At 54.6% G+C, this 20,286-nt stretch overlaps 1 protein-coding gene across 1 annotated transcript in view; it reads left to right on the forward strand.

Moving 5' to 3' along the window:
• The window catches only part of SNRNP200 (small nuclear ribonucleoprotein U5 subunit 200), a 61,996-nt gene that overhangs the window by 6,027 nt on the left and 35,683 nt on the right, over nt 1-20,286 (forward strand). Inside the window, exons 8-29 of the mRNA XM_078607493.1 lie at nt 220-319; nt 558-778; nt 1,319-1,492; nt 2,294-2,431; nt 2,688-2,843; nt 3,711-3,881; nt 4,360-4,553; nt 5,361-5,484; nt 5,857-6,006; nt 6,489-6,599; nt 7,171-7,302; nt 7,684-7,872; nt 8,346-8,543; nt 9,572-9,724; nt 12,537-12,617; nt 13,007-13,090; nt 13,746-13,852; nt 15,283-15,401; nt 17,616-17,770; nt 18,365-18,554; nt 19,157-19,330; nt 19,709-19,869. Of these exons, the coding sequence (XP_078463619.1) occupies nt 220-319; nt 558-778; nt 1,319-1,492; nt 2,294-2,431; nt 2,688-2,843; nt 3,711-3,881; nt 4,360-4,553; nt 5,361-5,484; nt 5,857-6,006; nt 6,489-6,599; nt 7,171-7,302; nt 7,684-7,872; nt 8,346-8,543; nt 9,572-9,724; nt 12,537-12,617; nt 13,007-13,090; nt 13,746-13,852; nt 15,283-15,401; nt 17,616-17,770; nt 18,365-18,554; nt 19,157-19,330; nt 19,709-19,869 (3,282 nt within the window). The remainder of the gene's footprint in view (nt 1-219; nt 320-557; nt 779-1,318; nt 1,493-2,293; nt 2,432-2,687; nt 2,844-3,710; nt 3,882-4,359; nt 4,554-5,360; nt 5,485-5,856; nt 6,007-6,488; nt 6,600-7,170; nt 7,303-7,683; nt 7,873-8,345; nt 8,544-9,571; nt 9,725-12,536; nt 12,618-13,006; nt 13,091-13,745; nt 13,853-15,282; nt 15,402-17,615; nt 17,771-18,364; nt 18,555-19,156; nt 19,331-19,708; nt 19,870-20,286) is intronic.

A 20,286-nucleotide genomic window follows, 5' to 3' on the forward strand; every position in this document is an offset into this window, starting at 1 on the left:
TTGTGTTCACCTGTGCATGTTGTTTGCACATGCGCGGGAGTCCCGTGTGCGTGCCTTTGCATGTGTGCGTGTCCCGTGTGTGCGTGTGTCCCGCGTGTCCCGTGCGCATGTGTGTGCGTGTCCCGTGTGTCCCGCGTGTCCCTTGCATGTGCGTGCTTGTCCCGTGTGTCCCGTGTATCACGTGCGCATGCGTCCTTGTTCCGTGTGTGTCCCGCGTAGACGGCGAGTGACGACCGCGAGTGTGAAAATCAGCTGGTTCTACTGCTCGGGTTCAACACCTTCGACTTCATCCGCACGCTGAGGCAGCACCGCATGATGGGTGCGTAACCATGGCAACCATGGCAACCATGTAACCAAAGCAACCGACAGTGCCCCGCTCCATGGTGGTTAACCGTGTGTGGTTGTTTGGTGATATTGGTATTTTAGTTGATGATGATGTTTCACTAGAGTGCTGTACTACATGTTACTCGTGAGCTCTGAGAGCAACGTTAGCGATGACGATGATAATGGTCGTGACGATGGTGATGATAATGGTCGTGATGGTGCCGTCTCTGCAGTGCTGTACTGCACGCTGCTGGCGAGTGCTCAGAGCGAGCAGCAGAAGGAGGAGATCATCGGGAAGATGGAGTCTGACTCAGAGCTGAGTGCTATCCTGGCCGCGCTGCACGAGACGGACAAGGCCGACCTCGTGCGCGAGGAGCGGACGCGCCGGGAGAGACAGAGGCAGTCACGTCTGGACACAGGGCTGGGCACGACGGAGATGGAGCACGACTCGGAGGTGAGAGATATGCGGGGACATGGGGCTCAGCCCGACGGAGATGGAGCATGACTCTGAGGAGAGAGACGCGCGGGGGCATGGGGTCACGGTGGCGAGATGTTAACTACCTTGCCTGGTATATAGGAGGTCGGTTGGAGTTTGCATGTTCTCCCCGTGGTCACGTGTATTTTCTCCAAGTACTGTGGTTTTTCCCTCCATTTAGAAACATGCGTTTAGAGTATTTGACTGATTTAAATTTCCACACAATAAGCCACTTCGTTGAGCTATTGTTTGTGCCCAGGCCGCTTCTGAAAAAGAGCTTTACAGCTCAGCATGCCTTACCTGGTAAAATAAAAATAGTTTTTTACACGCGAAGACACGCCGAGAGAGACGGAGGCAGTCGCCCCTCAACATAGGGCTGGAGACATCGGCAAGCGGTGGTGGTGGTGGGCGCAGTGGTGGTGTTGAGCGCGGTGGTGGAGAGTGTTGTGGTGGTGAGTGTTGCGGTGGTGCTGGTGGTGAGCGTCGCAGTGGTGATCGTACTCTGTGCCGCGTGTGCAGACCCAGACGCCGCGCCAGTCGCTCGACTTGGAGTCGCTCACCTTCGCCCAGGGCAGCCACTTCATGGCCAACAAGCGCTGTCAGCTGCCCGACGGCTCCTTCCGCAAGCAGCGGCGCGGCTGCGAGGAGGTGCATGTGCCAGCACTCAAGCCCAAGCCGTTCGGACCCGACGAGGTGGGCAGCACCGCTCTCAACCTCCTCACTCGCACGCACACTCTCACAGACACGAGAGAGTGTGGGAGTGATTGCGGGGGGCAGTTTGTGTGTAGTGGAGTGTATGATTGACGAGGAAACGCAGCGTGTTAGAGTGCTGCGCTACAAACCCGGCGGACCGAGTTGGATTCCTGCCCACGGCCAACACCATTGATGCTTATCTAAACCTCCCCTCGGTCGACATGGCCTCAAATGAGTACCTGGTGCGGTGTGTAAACATCGCCAGTCGGGAGACAAGGCCGGCTGGGCGTGGTGTTGGCCACCCACCCCCTCGTGGGCTGTGTCGGCCTTCATAGGTGCTCGCTTAACAGCACTTGCCCCAAAAGTATATTAAGGCTACACGGGGGATCTTTGTCTTCTGTGATTGTCTAGGTGGGCGGCACCCCTGCCACCTCCTCACTCACACAGACACGAGTGTGCGAGAGAGTGTGTGTGTAGGGGTAGTAGTAGTGAATAGGTTAGCACGTCGCATGACAAATCCAGCAACCCGAGTTCGATTCTCGCTCGGCGTCAAAACCATTGAATATCTAAACCGTTTCTGGGCCTCCATTAGGCCGACTACATCCTTAAATTAGTGCCTGACATGGTGTGTAAACATCAGCAGGGGGGAGACGCACGTGGCCGGGCATGGTACGGGTCCAACCAGCCTCTCATAGGTGCTCTGTCCAGCCTTGATAGGTGCTTGCTGATGGCCCTTTCCCCAGCGGGTTGCGTGGGCGACACGGGGGACCTCTGTGTGATGTTATCCGTGTCGTGCTGCAGCAACTGCTGCCTGTGGAGAAGCTGCCCAAGTATGCGCAGGCGGCGTTCGAGGGCATCAAGACCCTGAACCGCATCCAGAGCAAACTTCACCGCGCCGCCCTGGAGTCGGACCAGAACCTGCTGCTGTGCGCACCCACGGTGAGGGCGGGTGCGGGGGGCGGACGCGGGGGGCGGACGCGGGGGGCGGACGCGGGGGGCGGACGCGGGGGGCGGACGCGGGGGGCGGACGCGGGGGGCGGACGCGGGGGGCGGACGCGGGGGGCGGACGCGGGGGGCGGACGCGGGGGGCGGACGCGGGGACACAGAGATAGCAACGCTTGCCCGAACAGCCTGTGGAAGCCTGTGCGGTGGGTTGACCTGTGTCTCTCGCGTTGTGCTGCTTGTGTCCGTGCAGGGCGCCGGCAAAACGAACGTGGCGCTGCTGTGCATGCTGCGCGAGATCGGCAAGCACATCAACATGGACGGTACCATTAACACGGACGACTTTAAGATCATCTACATCGCGCCTATGCGCTCGCTCGTGCAAGAAATCGTCGGCAGCTTCTCCAAGGTGAGCGCGTGCATGCATGTGTGCGTGCCCAGACAGCTGCCGTTAGGCTGGATAAGGGGGATAAATGGGCATGGCACGGGCTGGAGACGAGAAGGGCTAATGCGGCGGTACAGGAGGATGTAAAACTGAGTGGACTTGCCGATGACCAGCAACAGCGGGTGTCGAGATCGGCTTCTTGTGCAGGAGGCTTGTGAAGGACGCTACTGGGCAGTTGGAGACAGTTGCCCTCCAATAGCAGTGGAGAGAGGAAGAGCGACGCTCACAACAATGAGCGGAGCGCCGGGTGGCTAAAGCGCAGCAAGTTGGCACTGGGGATTATAGTTCGTGCATCTGCCAGTCATCTCAGTCAGTCAACCCATGACACCTGGGTCTGTTCCGCAATCTCTTGCCTTCAACACTTTGAGTGTTAGCCTCAAAGTGCGTCTAGCCTGGCATTAAGCGCTGTGGTGACGTCACTGCCACTTCGTGGCAAACGGCGGCTGTTGTGTGTGTGGGTCTGTGTGTCTTTGTATTAATGTGGGGAGCGGTATTGTAGCGGTTAGCGCACTGCACTACGAATCCGGCCACTCGAGTTCGTTTCCCGCTCACGATTAACACCAGTGACGATTATCTCAACCGGTCCTGGGTCTCCCCTTGGTCGACTCAACCTCAAATGAGTACCTGGTGCGGTGTATAAACAACGTTACTGAAGAGTCAAAGGCTGCCGGGCATGGTGCTGGTCACCCACGCTCTTCGTGTGCCATCCCGGCCTTCATAGGTGCTCGCTAACAGCACTTGCCCCAACAGTATGTTAAGGCTATACAGGGGATCTTTGTCTTTATTAATGTTTGCCCCCACTTTCCCCCCCCCCCATGCACCCTCCCCCAGCGCCTGTCAAGTTACGGACTGAAGGTGGCGGAGTTGACCGGAGATCATCAGCTGTGCAAGGAGGAGATCAACGCCACGCAGATCATCGTGTGCACTCCCGAAAAGTGGGACATCATCACCCGCAAGGGCGGCGAGCGGCCCTACACGCAGCTCGTGCGCCTCGTCATCATCGTGAGTGTGTCCATCGCTCACGGCCCCATGTCACCCACGAGGCCTGGGGGAGGTCCTGCATCCAGCTCGTGTGATCGGTCACCATCGCCGCTACTGCCGGAGCTCCCATCCTGAGACCACATCCACCACCACCACACACTGTGCTGCATAACCCCCTACATACGTCCATTTCACCGTCTTCGTAATTTTCACCACTAGCGCCATTATGCTATCTACACCATCACTGCCATCATCATTATGAGACCTCGATTATCTATACCACCGCCATCACCACTACCAACATCACCACCACAATCATCACCACCACAAGCATCATCACCACCACAAGCATCATCACCACCACCATCACTACCACCATCTCATACATCTGCACTCTGTGCACCATCATCATCTTCACCATCACCACCATCTCGTACACGGCCACTGTGCGCCGCCGCCGTCGCCGCGAGAGTAATTTTGCTCGCCCCCCACCCCGCAGGATGAGATCCACCTATTGCACGACGAGCGTGGCCCTGTGCTGGAGGCGCTGGTGGCACGCACGATTCGCAGCGTGGAGATGACGCAGGAGGACGCACGCCTCGTCGGCCTCAGTGCCACACTGCCTAACTATGAGGACGTGGCGGCCTTCCTGCGCGTCGACCCCGCCAAGGGCCTCTTCTTCTTCGACAACAGGTGCGACCCGCCTCCACGGAGTCCCCGCGGCTCCCCCGTGGCCCCTTGTGGGCCCTGGTGGGACCTAAACTATAAAATACACTTTTTTTTATTTTACCAGGTGGTAAAGCCCACTGAGCTACATAGCTCCCTTTCAGAAGTGACCTGGTTATCACGAATGATAGCTCAACGAAGTGGCTTATCGTGTGGGCGTTTATCGCAGACAAATATTCTCAACGCATGTTGATTCTAAATGTGGAGGGAAAACCGGAGGACCCGCATAAAAATCCACATGACCATGGAGAGAACGTGCAAACTTCAAATATACAGCAAGCATCAGGGTCAGGATTAAACCCACGACCTACTGCATACCAGGCGGGACCAGGTGGGACCAGACGGGACCTGGTGGGACTAGGTGGGACCTAATGGGATCCAATGGGACCTGATGGGACCTGACGGTGCTTGATGGAGGCTGATAGGTCCTGACGGCTCATGAAGGGATCTGATGGACCCTGGCAGCATCTTAACAGCTCCTGATTGGACCGATGGAATCTGACAGTTCCTGATGGCTCCTGATGGCTGATATGATGTCTGCTGATGGGACCTTAAAGGGCTATTGTTACAGGTACCTCAGGTCTTCTCTGATAGCCTGATGTATGTATGTTAACCTTTTGCACAGTACTCAGCCAAACAAACATGCTTATTGGAGGTGTGGGGTAAGGATGACAAACTAATTCTCCCTACATGGCTAATGCATTGCGCGAATACACAGCGGCACGTGCCCCAACAGAGTCTTGTAGGCTATACCGTGGATCTCTGTCTTTGTAGTTTCCGGCCCGTGCCTCTGGAGCAGCAGTACGTGGGGGTGACAGAGAAGAAGGCGATGAAACGCTTCCAGATCATGAACGAGATCGTGTACGAGAAGGTGCTGGAGCACGCGGGCAAGAACCAGGTGACGCATCGCCTACTCGCACGCTCGTTTGCTGGCTTTGCTTGCTTGCTCACTCACACTCACTCAGGTGCTGGAGCCAGTGGGCAAGGACCAGGTGACGCATCGCTCACTCTCAGACCGCTTTTGCGCTACTCGCAAACCATACTGGCACCAGAATGCTGGCACCATACCACAATACACCACGCACACACCACGCGACACGACGATATGTTTCTTGAGCGAGTGCCTTCTGTGACGCCGCACTTCCCCGTGCCTTCCCATGAGTGTGCCACTGTGTCCCGCTCGTCCCCGTGCGTGTTTCCTCGCATGTGTCCCCGTGTCACCCCACGTGCCCCCCATGTGTCATCTCCCTGTGTGCGCGTCTCCCCGCAGGTGCTGGTGTTTGTCCACTCGCGCAAGGAGACAGGGAAGACGGCGCGCGCCATCCGGGATATGTGCCTGGAGAAGGACACGTTGGGCAACTTCCTGCGCGAGGGGTCGGCCTCCACGGAGGTCCTGCGCACAGAGGCCGAGCAGTGCAAGGTGCGACCCAGCAACTGTGACCCCACGACCTGGTGACCCCCTGACCCTTAACTCTGACCATTTGACCCCAACTACTGCAGCCAGTCTTGTCATGATCGTTGCGTGTGCACGTCTGTGTGTGTGTGGGGTAAAATCTGGAGCTCTAGGTCCTGCTACCCTACGGGTTTGCGTGGGGAGCGGTAGTGTAGCGTTTAGCGCGCTGCGCTATGAACCCGGCGACCCGGTTCGATTCCCGCTCACGGCCAACACCAGTGACGATTATCTGAACTGGTCCTGGGCCTTCCCTAGGTCGACTCAGCCTCAAATGAGTACCTGGTATGGTGTGTAAACATCGCTACTGGAGAGACAAAGGCGGTCGGGCGTGGTGCTGGCCATCCACCCCCTCGTGTACCGTTCCAGCCTTCATAGGTGCTCGCTAACAGCACTTGCCCCTACAGTCTGTTGAGGCTTTCTGGGGGATCTTTGTCTTTTTTGTGGGGTAGAATCTGGAGTTGAAGGACCTGCTGCCCTACGGGTTTGCGATCCACCACGCCGGCATGTCCCGCGTCGACCGCACACTCGTGGAGGACCTCTTCGCTGACAAGCACATCCAGGTGCGCGTGCGTGTGTGTGTACATGTGGGTTCGTGTTAGCGAGTGCGTGTGTGTGTGTGTACATGTGGGTTTGAGTAAGCGAGTGTGTGTACATGTGGTTTCACGTGAGCGCCTGTGTGCGGGTTCACATGAGAGCCTGTGTGCGTGTATACGTGGGTTCATGTGAGCGTCTGTTTGTGTGTACGTGGATTCACGTGAGCGCATGTGTGCGTGTATACGTGGGTTCACGTGAGAACGTGTGCGTGTACATGTGGGTTCACGTGAGCGCGTGTGTGTGTGTGTATATGCTCCTACAGTTTGTTAAGGCTATACAGGGGACCTTTGTCTTTGTGTGTACGTGTCTCTCTCACCTGAAGACGGTCGCTTGTTGTTGTGATCAAAACGTCGTGATCTATTATTTTTTCTACCTACGTGTGTTTACCGAAAGAACCAAAGAGTATGTGTGTACGTGTCTTTGTATTTGTGTGTGTATTTGTACGTGTGTGTGCGTGCGTGCACCGTCGTTGCCGTCGCGCACCTCACCTGTCGCGGTTGTCATGCCGCTGGCGCTGGCCATTCGGTTGCCGTGCAGGTGCTGGTGTCGACGGCGACGCTGGCGTGGGGAGTAAACCTGCCGGCGCACACGGTGGTCATCAAGGGCACCCAGGTGTACAGCCCTGAGAAGGGCCGCTGGACCGAGCTGGGAGCCCTCGACGTGCTGCAGGTGACGAGTCTGGGCCCTATCGGTGTGTGTGCGTACCCGTGTGTGTGTGTGTGCGCGTGTGGGGCGCACGGCGTGCGGAGTGGTGGCGCAGCAGTTGCCGAGCTGCGCTACGGACCCAGCGAGCCGAGTTCGATTCCCACCCACTCACGGCGAACACCAATAACAAATATCTGAACTGGTCCTGTGCCTCTGCCCTAGGTCGACTCAGCCTCAAATGAGTATCTGGTGCGGTGTGTAAACATCGTCACTGGGGAGACAAAGGTGATCGGGCATGGTGCTGCTTTGTGTACGTGTGTGTGTAAGTCTGCGTCTGTGTGTGTAAGTCTGTAAATTTGTGTACAAGTCTGTGTGTGTGTGTAAATCCGCATGTGCGCAATGTAGATGCTGGGCCGTGCGGGGCGTCCCCAGTATGACACCAAGGGAGAGGGGATCCTCATCACATCGCACTCGGAGCTGCAGTACTACCTGTCGCTGCTCAACCAGCAGCTGCCCATCGAGAGCCAGCTCGTGTCCAAGCTGCCTGACATGCTCAACGCCGAGGTGGTGCTGGGCAACGTGCAGAACACCAAGGTCTGTCTGCAGCCATTGGCGATCGCACGCTCACAATTGCACCCAAGCAGAGACAACGATTCCGTCTATAGCTTCAACAGACCGTTGGGGGAAGTGTTGTTAGCGAGCACCTGTGTGCCATACTGGCCTTCGTGAGGGGGTGGTTGGCCAGCACCGCGCCCAGTCATCTATGTCTCCCTAATGGGAAATGTTTACACATTGCCCCAGGTACTCATTTGAGTCCATGTCAACCTAGGGGAAGCGCAGGACTAATTCAGATAATCGTCACTGGCGTTGTCCATGAGTGAAAATCGAACTCGGGTTGCCGGTTTCGTAGCGCAGTGCGCTAACCGCTACAATACCGCTCACACGTACACACAATCGCACGCACGATGTCGCACACACACGGGGAGATCACACACACGTGATTTTCCCACATTTCTGCGTGTCTCTCGGTGTCTCACCATGTTTCCTCCCCGCGTGTCTCCTTGCAGGATGCGGTGAACTGGCTGAGCTACACGTATCTATACGTGCGCATGCTGCGCTCGCCTGCGCTGTACGGCGTGAGCGCCGATGCGCTGCGCTCGGACCCCGCACTGGAGGCGCGGCGTCTCGACCTCGTGCACACAGCAGCGCTCGTGCTAGACAAGACCAACCTGGTGAAGTACGACAAGAAGACGGGCCACCTGCAGGTACGCGCACCGTTATACGCGAATGGGTACACAAGCATGGGTACACGCGCACACGCTGGTACACGCGGGTACACGCGTACACGCGCACGGATACACGCGTGCGCACGCACGAGTACAAGCATACACGGGTACACGCGCACGGCGACACACGCTCGCACAGAGATGGAGCGGTGAAATGGTTGCCAGGCGGGGTGGTGTTTGGCGGCGCCGTAAAGGATGGCTAACGCTTGTGGGGAGGCCTTTATCCAGCAGTTGATCGATCATGGCCGATGACGATGCTGATGGTGACGATATGCATGTGTCGCTGTGTGCGTTTATTGTCTGGAGAGCGGTTAGCGTTGCAGCGATTAGCACTGCACCGCGCTACGTACCCGGCGGCCCGAGTTCGATTCCCGCTCGCGGCCAACATCGGTGATGATGATCTCAACCGGTTTTTGCGCCTCCCCTCGTTCGACTCGGCCTTAAATGAGTACTTGTTGCTGTAGAAACAGCATGAGGGACGCAGGTGGTCGGGCATGGACCTCGCTTAGCAGCAAACTCCATTGCATTAGCTGGGCCGGTGCTGGTGGCTTCGCTGCACGTGGCGTAGCCTGTAGTCCAGCACTGGAGACAGCAGTGAGGGTTGTTCCATCACCACACAAATATTACACAACTCCCTTCCCGTGGGTTTCAAGGAGGAAGCCATACCCTGGTTTGCCAGGAGATGGCGGTACAGCAAAATCAGGACTCCACCTGTCTTTATCTGTATGGGATAGAGGTTATCTCCGGGTGCTCCGGTTTCCCCACACGTGTTAAAACACTAATTAATTGTCCGGTAACATCTTAACATGTAGAGGACTGCAGAGCTCAGTGGAAGGGGAGACTTCGAACTGGCTCTCCACCACGTGGCTGCTGCTGAATCCTTCCCCGCTCGCGCCTCCGAGTCGCCGAGTGTCTCGGCGAGAGCGAGCTCTGCAGCGTTATAAGTTGAGTGTCTGTGTGAAGGCGAGGAGTATTGGGGGGATGTGTGTGCGTACGCGTGTGTGCAGGCCACGGATCTGGGCCGCATCGCCTCACACTACTACTGCACGCACGAGAGCATGGCCACCTACAACCAGTTGCTGAAGCCCACGCTGAGCGAGATCGAGCTCTTCCGTGTCTTTTCCCTCTCCTCCGAGTTCCGGCACATCAACGTGCGCGAGGTGGGTGCATGCACGCACACGCGAGGTTACACTCGCACACACATAGGTCTCTACACACACAACAACAGCCACCATTCGCCACTACGTGTCGGTGGTGTGTCACCACGGCGCTTGTGCCAGGCCATGTGCACTTTTTGAAGCAACATGAAGTGTCTAAGGCTCGCTGGCAGACAGGTGACAATCATGTCAACCCATGGGCAGATGCTCCCCACTGTGCCAACTTGCTGTGTTTTATCCACCTTGGGCCTTGCTCGTTGTTGTGAGCATTGCTCCTCTTTCCTCCACTGTTGATGGAGGGCGACTGCCTCCAACTACCCAGTAGCATCCTTCACGAACCTCTTCCATAGAGGCCGATCTTGACACTGCTGGTACCACATCCTCCTGTACCACATCAGTCCATCTTTTGTCTAGCCCGTACCGCTCCCGTTTAGTGCCATTTATCTGACCAAACAGAAGCTGCTTGGGCATGCAGTGGCTAGGCATACCGGCTACGTGACCCAGCCAATGCAGCCTCGCTTGCCGGATGAGCTCACCGAACTCACGCGTTCGGTGGGGGGGAGGGCCCCTGCCAAGTCAAACACGTTCGAGGGGGGAACTATCTTTCATGTGGACACTGCACAAGGTAACACACGCAGGTTTTACAGCTCCCTTCTAACATTTATTACCATGACTGTTTACTCATTACAAATTGTCTTTTTATAGGTTAGATTTAATAATGACAGGGATGAACCAATGTTTATGAAAAATTGCCTTTTTCTGTACTCTTGAGGCATAAGCAGCCACGCAATATCACTGCACAGGGGCAAACCAATAAATATACTGAATTACGTCTTCATTCTATCATATTTACACTTGCCCCCTCAGTAGGGGGGTTGAGCAGTGACGTTATGTCAATTACGCTTGATTGGTGCTGCTCATAGTTACAGGTAGGTTAGGTTAATTTTGTATTCGTTGACTTTCATTAATTTGCACCAACATGGCGGAAGACCCTCGCAGTCGTTCCTAATTACTTACTTATTATACAGTGTGCATTTCCCCTCTCCTTGCTTCTTTCGCTAAAGTCACGTACATAGAAAACTATTATTTACAAACTTATTTAGTCCATAAAAGTTAGAGTGTGCGTGTGTACATCCATATGTGCATGTGAGTCCATATATGTGTGTGCGTTGTGTCTGTGCGAGTCCGTGTGTGTGTGTGTGCGTCAATGTGTGTGCGAGTCAATGTGTGTGTGTGACAGTCGTTGTGTTTGTGTACGTCCATGTGTGTGTATGCGGTGTGTGTGTCAGTCGATGTGTGTGTAAGTCCATGTGTATGTGTTAGTCGATATGTGTGTGTGTGTAAGGGGGAGCGGTAGTCTAGCGGTTAGCGCGCTGCGCTACAAACCTGGTGACCCGGGTTCGATTCCCGCTCACGGCCAACACCAGTGACAATTATCTGAACTGGTCCTGGGCCTCCCCTAGGTCGACTCAGCCTCAAATGAGTACCTGATGCGATGTGTTAACATCGCCACTGGGGAGACAAAGGCGGCCGGGCGTGGTGTTGGCCACCCACCCCCTCGTGTGCCGTGCCGGCCTTCATAGGTGCTCGTGAACAGCACTTGCCCCTACAGTCTGTTAAGGCTATACGAGGGATCTTTGTCTTTGTGTGTGTCTGCGTGAGTCCATGTGCGTTTGTAAGTCGACTTGTTTGTAAGTCGATGTGTTTATGTGTTGGTTGATGTGTGTCAGTCGATGTGTGTCAGTCGATGTGTGTGTGTGTGTAGGTCCATGTGTGTGTGTGAGTCGTTGTTTGTCTGTATGTCGATATGTGCGTGTGTTAGTCGATATGTGTGTGTTAGTCAATGTGTGCGTGGTGTGTGTGTAGACGTGTGAGTGCGAGTCGATGTGCGTGTCTGCGTCGATGCGTGTGTGTGAGTCGGTGTGTGTGAGTCGGTGTGTGTGTATTTCTGTGTGTGTGTGTGTATACAAGTCGATGTGTGTGTGTGTATATAAGTCGATGTGTCTGCATGTAAGTGGATGTGTGTGTAGCTCTTTGTGTGTGTAAGTCGATCTGTGTGTGTAAGTCGGTGTGTGTGCGTGGGGCCATGTGTGTGTAAGTCCATGTGTGTGTATGTTAGTCCTTATGTGTGCGTGTAGGTCGATGTGTGTGTGTGTGAGTCGATGTGTGTGTGTGTGTGTGAGTCGATATGTGTGTGTGTCTTTTTCGCCCGAGCAACGCCGGCTACTTCCCGCTAGTTGTTTATGTGTGTGTATTTGTCTGCGCGTGTGTCTATATAGATGTGTGCGTATGTGTCTGTCTATATATGTGGCCTTAATCGGCACATAGCCTGGCACAAGCGCCGTTGTGACATTACCGCTACTTAGTGATGAATGGCAGTTGTTGTGTGTCTGCGCGTGTGTCTATATATATGTGTGCGTGTTTGTCTCTACGTGTCTGTGCGTGTGGGGAGCGGTAGTGTAGCGGTTAGCGCGCTGTGCTACGAACCCAGCATTCCGAGTTCAATTCCTGCTAGCAGCCAACACCGGTTATGGTTATTTGAACTGGTCCTGGGCCTCCCCTAGGTCGACTTATTTGAGGCTGAGTACCTAAACAATGTGTAAACATCGCTACGAGGGAGACAAAGGTGGCCGGGCGTGGTACTGGCTACCCACACCCTCCTGTGCCATGCCGGCCTTCATAGGCGCTCGCTAACAGCACTTGCCCCAACAGTTTGTTCGGGGCTATCTCTGTCTTTGTCTTTGTTCATATGTATCTGTGTGTGTGTGCCGATATATATGTGTGTCTGTGTGTGTATATTTGTGTTTGTGCACAGGAGGAGAAGCTGGAGTTGCAGAAGCTCCTGGAGAGAGTTCCCATCCCAGTGAAAGAGAGCATCGAGGAGCCCAGCGCCAAGGTGAATGACCACAATAACTCGTTCACTCATGCACCCGCATTCACACATTCATTCACACACATTCACTCACACATTCACTCACATTTATTCACTCACACATTCACTGACATCTACTCATTCACTCACACACATTCACTCACACTCATCGATTCACACACACTCGCACACATGCACACTCATCGATTCACACACACACTCGCACAAATTCACTCACGCACTCGCGTATCGAGGAGACCAGTGCCACGGTGCGTGAGCATACACACACACGCACATAGACTGACGAACACACACACAGTTGCACATGTGTGTGCTGCCCTAGTGCGTGTGTGTGCTAAGTGTGTGCTGTGTGCGTGTGCTTCACGTGTATTTGTGCTGTGTGTGTGCTGCAGATAAATGTGCTGCTGCAGGCATACATCTCGCAGCTGAAGCTGGAGGGATTTGCCCTGATGGCAGACATGGTGTACGTCACACAGGTACGAGCGCACATACGCACGGACGGGGCCACACGTGTGGGCGGAGAGGAAGGGGTCAGTGTGTGTGGGGGGAGTGGTGGTGTAGTGGTTAGCGCATCACACGAAAGGCTTGTCAATCGGAGTTCGGTTCCCGCTCACGGCCAACACCAGTGATGAATATCCGAACCGGTATCTGAGCTATCCCCTCGATCGACTCGGCCTTTCAACGAGTACCTGGTGTGGTGTGTCAACATCAGCATTGTGGAGACAAAGGCGGCTGCGCGTGTGCCATGCCCGCCTTCATCAGTGCTGCTCGTTAATAGCACTTTCCCCTACAGCCCATGTGAGGCGACACAGGGGATATTTGTTCCAGTGTTTGTGTGTGTGTGTGAACGGTCGTATAGTGGTTAGCGTGCTGCGCTATGAACCCGGCAACCTGAGTTCGACTCCCGCTCATGGCCAACACCAGTGGCGATTATTTGAACCAGTCCTGGGCCTCGCCTAGGTCGACTTTGCCTCAAATAAGTGCCTGGTGTGGTGTGTAAACATGGCCACCCACCCCCTTGTGCACCATGTCGACCTTCATAGGTGCTCGCTTCCCGCATTTGCCCCAACAGTCTGTTAAGGATATACGGCGGATCTTTGTATGAATGTGTGCATGTGTGTGTGCGTACAGTCTGCAGGAAGACTGATGCGCTGCCTGTTTGAGATGGTTCTGCACCGCGGCTGGGCCCAGCTCACGGACAAAGTGCTCAGCCTCTGCAAGATGATTGACAAACGCATGTACGCACACGCGTACACACGTGCCTGTGCACACCATGAACAGATGCACGAGATGCGTGCACGTGTCGTGTACACGCACAGACATGCACACGCACGCATATTCATTTGTGTATACACCTATAAGGTGCCACGGTAGCGAGATGTTAACTACCTCACCTGGTATACAGCAGCTCATGGGTCCGATTCCGACCCTGACACCTGTATATTTGGAGTTTGCATTTTGCGTGGATTTTTCTCTAAGTCCTCCGGTTTGTCCTTCCACATTTAGAATCAACATGCGTTTAGACTATTTGCCTGCTGTAAATTTCCCCATGATAAACCACTTTGAGTTATCATTCATGGCCAGGTCGCTTATGAAAAATAACTCTACAGCTCAGTGGACCTTACCTGGTGAAATAAAACTAATCAATAGTAACATACACACCCCTGCATACGCATATTTACACGTGTACATGCACACACGCTGTGTACACATACACATGCGGTTTCACCGTGGATTCACTGGTCATCAATGCCGTGTCACCATTGGTTTACCGCAGTTTTTATTGTAGGTACTGTGGATTACCCATAGTTCTTACAGCACTTTTACCATGCATTCACTGCAGTTTCACTGTACTTATCAGTTACACCGTGGATTCACCATGAAGTCGCTGTAGTTATGGTAGTAGCCGTGGTTGTGACCATGGATGTGGCCATGGGTGGGGTTGTTGTGATCATGGTTGTGTTTGTTATCGGGGAGCGCAACAGTTAACATGCTGTGCTATGAACCTAGCGACCTGCGTTTGATTCTCGCTCATGGCCAACGCCAGTGACGATTATCTGAATCGGTCCTGGGCCTCCCCTAGGTCGACTCAGTCTCAAATGAGTACCTGGTGCAGTCTATAAACATCGCCACTAGGGAAACAAAAGCGGCCGGGCGTGGTGTTGGCCACCTCCTTCTTCGTGTGCCGTGCCAGCCTTCATAGGTGCTCACTAACAGCACTTGCCCCAACAGTATGTTAAGGCTATACAGGGGATCTTTGTCTTTGGTTGTAACCGTGGTCGTAGTTGTCAATGTGCTTGTGGTGCTGGCCGTGGTTGTTGCTGTGGTGGCCGTGTTTGTAGTTGTGACAGTGATGGTAGCTGTGGTGGTGGTTTTGACCGTGGTGGATGCCATGTTGGTGGTTGTAACCGTGGTTGTTGCCATGCTGGTGGTTGTGCTTGTGGTCGTGGTTGTTGTAGACTTGGTTATGGTTGTGGCCATTGTCGTAGCCGTGCTGGTGGTTGTGATTGTGACGGTGGTGGTTGTGAACGTGGTGGTGGTTATGGTTGAGACAGTAGTAGTAGCGGCTGTGGTTGTGACCGTGGTTGTGGTTGTGGCGGCGGTGGTTGTGGTGGTGTCCGTGATTGTGGTTGTAGACTTGGGGGTTGTGTTGGTGTCTGTGGTGCAGGTGGCAGTCGATGAGCCCCCTGCGCCAGTTCAGGAAAATCCCGGAGGAAGTCGTCAAGAAGATCGAGAAGAAGAACTTTCCCTGGGAGCGCTTCTACGACCTCAATCACAACGAGATCGGTGAACACCACCACTATTACCACTACCAACACCACTGCAACCACCACTACTGCCACCAACAACAAAAACAACCGCTATTCCCCACTAAGTGGCGGTGACGTTATCACAGTGCTTTTTCCAGGCTTATGTGTACGTTAAGACCATGTGAAGTGTCGAACGCCCACTGGCAGGAGGTCACAGGACAGACCCAGGTGCCATGGGTCGAATGACTGAGATGACTGGCCGATGCACCACCTGTGCCCCCTACTGTGCCAACTATGTTTTAGACGCCCGGTGCTCCGCGCGTTGTCGTGAGCATCTGCCCTCCGTTGATGCTGCAGGGGAACGACTGCCTCAAACTGCCCAGTAGCGTCCTTCATGACCCTCCTCCACAGAGGCCGATCATGACACCGCTGGTACCAGTCCACGCCCTCCTGTACTACATCACTCTCGTCTCTTCTCTAGCCCGTGCTGCTCCCGTTTAGCCCCCTCTATCTGGCCGAATAAAAGCTGTTTAAGCATGCTGTGGCTGGGCATGTGGGTCACATGACCGAGCTAGCCTTGCCTGCCAAAGGAGCTCACCGATGAGACTTTGTTCATATCTTTCAAGGATTTGTGAGCTCCTCACACAATCCAGCCTGGTTAAACCCAGGATGAATCCTCGGCAGGCCAGCCTAAATGTTTCTAACCGACAAAGATGTTAAGGGGGGTCCACGTTTCGCAAGCAGCCGAAGATAATGCTGCTCGACTGATTCGGAGTGAGGCTTCTGCTGTCAAAACGGAGACGGTCATGGGCACACTGCTCAGGTATGGAAAACTTTCCACTCTCCACAACTGCCCCATCACCAATTGCGAGTAGTGGGAGTGGAGTGCTTGATAGCACAAAATACCCAGGCAGGTGCTTAGTTTTGGTGGGGCTGATTGTAAGACCACCCACCTCTTAGTGGCATGCTTGAAGTTCAGCAGCAGCACCTCAAACTCCTCCTCTGAGTGAGCAGCAATCACCAGATCATCAGCATATATAACGTGGTTGACCAATCGGGAGCCATGCCTTGACCGCACCCGGGCATCGATCAGCCTGCCATTGAATCTGTACCTGATGTAAATTCCTCCGGTAGAGCTTCACGAACTTCGTGGTCGAAATAGATGTTAAATAATGTGAGAGCCAGTGGACAACCCTGTCGCACCCCAAGGAACAGGGAATGGCTCCAACTCCCGGCCACGTAGTTTTACCCGGGCCTGCCCACCATCTTGCTTTTGGGACTCAGAAAGCACAAAGAACTACCCAGAGCCCAGGACGAGTGATGAAGCGGAGATGTAGGTCCTGTTGGAATTCCCTACACCTCTGCTGTAACAGACAGACATAAAATATGGCATCTGTGCAGGACCGCCCTTTCGTGAAACCACATTGGGGCTCCGCAAGGTTCTCCTCAGCGTGCCTGGCAAGGCGATGTTGAATAATTGTTGCCAGGACCTTTCCCGACACACCGAGGAAGCAGATGCCCCTGTGGTTGTTACAGTCTGTGCGGTCCCCCTTCTTAAAGAGGGGGACCACCAGGGCTTCATTCCAATCCTGGGGAACCCGTCCTGTGGTCCAGACTGTTATTATGATGTCATATAGGGCAGTGTGCGCACAAACACCACCCCACTCCCTCAGCATTTTGCTTGGAAGATCATCTCTGCCCGGTGCTTTTCCTGGTTTCAGACTTTGGATCGCCTTCTGTACTTCCTCAACAGATAGCACTTTAGCCAGCCACTTACAGGGGGTGACTACTTCTTCCAATATTTAAGGCATGGCAGCCGAGAAGACACTTTGACCCATAATGTTTTCCAGGCTGAGAGATTTCCTCTCTGCAAACCTGTTCCTGGGGGTCAGAGATCGGATCACCTTTCTTTCCCCTCATGATATGGTGATGGGTGTGGCGCTGCAAGTTACCACCACCACAACTACCACCACAAACAACCAGCACAACGAGATTAGTGAACACCACCACAGCCACCACCACAACCACCACCACAAACAACCACCACAATGGAATCAGGTAACACCACAACCACCACAACCACATTCACAACCACAAGACCATCTGTGACCACTGCACACAACCACCAGGTAGACCACAGCACCACTTACACGCACCACTTAAACCCACACAGCCTCACTGCAACCTCTTCCCAACCCTGCCCTGACCATTCACGGACCCCACCCTACCTCCCCGTGACCTCTGCGAGCAGGTGAGTTGATCCGCATGCCCAAGATGGGGAAGACGATCCACAAGTACGTCCACCAGTTCCCGCGGCTCGAGTTGTCCACCCACATCCAGCCCATCACCCGCTCCACGCTGCGAGTGGAGCTCACCATCACGCCGGACTTCCAGTGGGACGACAAGGTGCGGTGCCTGCCACCTCGCCCGCCACGACACCCGCGAGCTCACCCACGAGCTCACCGGCTTATTCACGAGCTCACCGGCTTATTCACGAGCTCACCTATTCTCGTGTTGACTCGCCTATGAGCTCACCCATGAGGTCACCTGTTAGCTAGCTTGCTCATCCGCAAGTTCACCTATTCGCTTGCTTACTCACTCACATATTTGCCGGCTTGCTTACTAATGAGTTCACCTATTCACTTGCTACCGCACCTATGAGCTCCCTCATGGCCTCTGGGTCACTCGCTCACCCACCCACGCGCCCATGAGCTCACCGCCTCACATCATTGCCTTACTCGCTCATCCGCTCATTCTCTCACCCACGGGTTCACCCACTCACCAGCTTCTATGATAATGTTGATGGTGACAGTGAGCCAGCCAGGTGCACGGGCAGAACGATGCATTCTGGATCCTTGGGACGATGTTGATGGTGACGATGTTGATAGTGACGACGTTGATGTTGATGTTCATGATAACGACGTTGATGGTGACGAAGTTGATGCTGACAATGGTGACGGTTGATGTTGACGACGTTGATGGTGACTGACGGTGAGCCAGGTGCACGGGCAGAGCGAGGCGTTTTGGATCCTCGTGGAGGACGTGGACTCGGAGGTGGTGCTACACCACGAGTACTTCCTGCTGAAGGCCAAGTTCTGCGAGGACGAGCACCTCGTCTCCTTCTTTGTGCCCGTTTTTGAGCCGCTGCCACCACAGTACTTCATCCGCGTGCTGTCCGACCGATGGATCAGTAAGCGGCTCCTCCACTCGCTCGCTCAGTCACTCACTCACACCCACTCATATTCACGCTCGCTCATACTCTGCTGTCTAACTGCTGGATCAGTGAGCGGTGCCTCCGCTCGCTCACTCACACTCAATTACTCACGCTCACTCACAATCACTTACATGTGTACACGCACACTGACACACACTACTATCTGACCACTGGATCAGTGGTGGCACGTCCGCTTACTTGCTTACTCATACTCACACTCGCTGACATTCACTCACTTACACTCGCTCATAGTCATTTACACTCGCTGACATTCACTCACTCACACTCGCTCATAGTCATTTACACTCGCTCGCACTCACGAACACTAACTCTGTCACTTATATACAAAGACAAATATCACCTGTATAGCCTTAACAGAACATTGGGGCAAGTGCTGTTAGCACCCATAAACGCACGCGCGCACACAAACGTGTTTACAATAAGACACCTGTCTATGGTTTTGTTTCCTCATTGTTGTTTCTCCCTGCGTGTCTCCCCGCGCGTCTCTCCGCGTGTCTCCCCCTGCGTGTCTCCCCCTGCGTCTCCCTGCGTGTCTCCCCCTGCGTCTCCCTGCATAGTGTCGGAGACGCAGCTGGCCGTCTCGTTCCGGCACCTGCTGCTCCCAGAGAAGTACCCTCCCCCCACCGAGCTGCTTGATCTGCAGCCATTGCCCGTGTCTGCGCTGCGCAGCCCCCAGTATGAGCGCCTCTACCAGAGCGCGTTCCCCTTCTTCAACCCCATCCAGACACAGGGTGTGCACCCCCACAGGACTCCTGTAGTCCGCTATACACTCCTCTAGAATGCTATACACTCTCATAGTCCACTGTACGCTCCCGTAGACCACTATACGCTCCCATAGACCGCTATACACTCCTGTAGACTCCTGTATTAGACTCCTGTAGACTCTTACAAACCCCTATAGACTTGAACACACAAACCCCTGGAGATTGACGCATGCACCTATAAAGCTAAAGCTGCACAGCGATGTAACGTACGTGCATGTGTGCGTGCTTGCGGTTCCGGCCGCATCACGCGCACACGGAGCATTCGTAGGTGTTTGTCGCCAACGGCACTTAGCCTGCAAGTCTGTTGAGGCTACACGGGGGACTTTTGCCTGTATGTGTGTGCAGTGTTCAACGCCGTGTACAACAGCGACGACAATGTCTTCATCGGTGCGCCGGCCGGCAGCGGCAAAACAATCTGTGCGGAATTCGCCATCCTGCGGCTGTTCATGCACAACCCGGAGGGGCGCTGCGTGTACGTCACCCCACTGGAGGCACTGGCGCAGCAGGTAACACGGGCTCACACGCACGCGCACACACATTCTGGGTCACAGTGCGTATGTGTGTATGCGCACACGTGTGATGTGTGAACATTGCCACTCGAGAGACAACCACGCGTAATGGCTACCCTCTTGTGCCGTTCTAGCCTTCATAGGTGCTCGCTAACAGCACTTGCCCAAACAGTTTGTTAAAGGCTATACAGGGATTCTTTGTGTTTGTGCTCGGTGTGGGGAGCGGTGGTGCAGTGGTTAACGCACTGCGCGACGAACCCGGCGACTTGGGTTCGATTCCCGCTCACAAAGGCGGCCGGGAGTGATGCTGGCCACCCACCCTTTCATGCGCCGTGCCGGCCTTCATAGGTGCTACTCGCCAACAGCACTTCAACAGTCTGTTAAGGCTAAGCGGGGGGTCTTTGTCTCTGTGTG

The sequence above is a fragment of the Lampetra planeri genome, chromosome 27 (assembly GCF_965212315.1).
Source record: "Lampetra planeri chromosome 27, kcLamPlan1.2.h2, whole genome shotgun sequence".
Taxonomy (NCBI): Eukaryota; Metazoa; Chordata; class Hyperoartia; order Petromyzontiformes; family Petromyzontidae; genus Lampetra; species Lampetra planeri.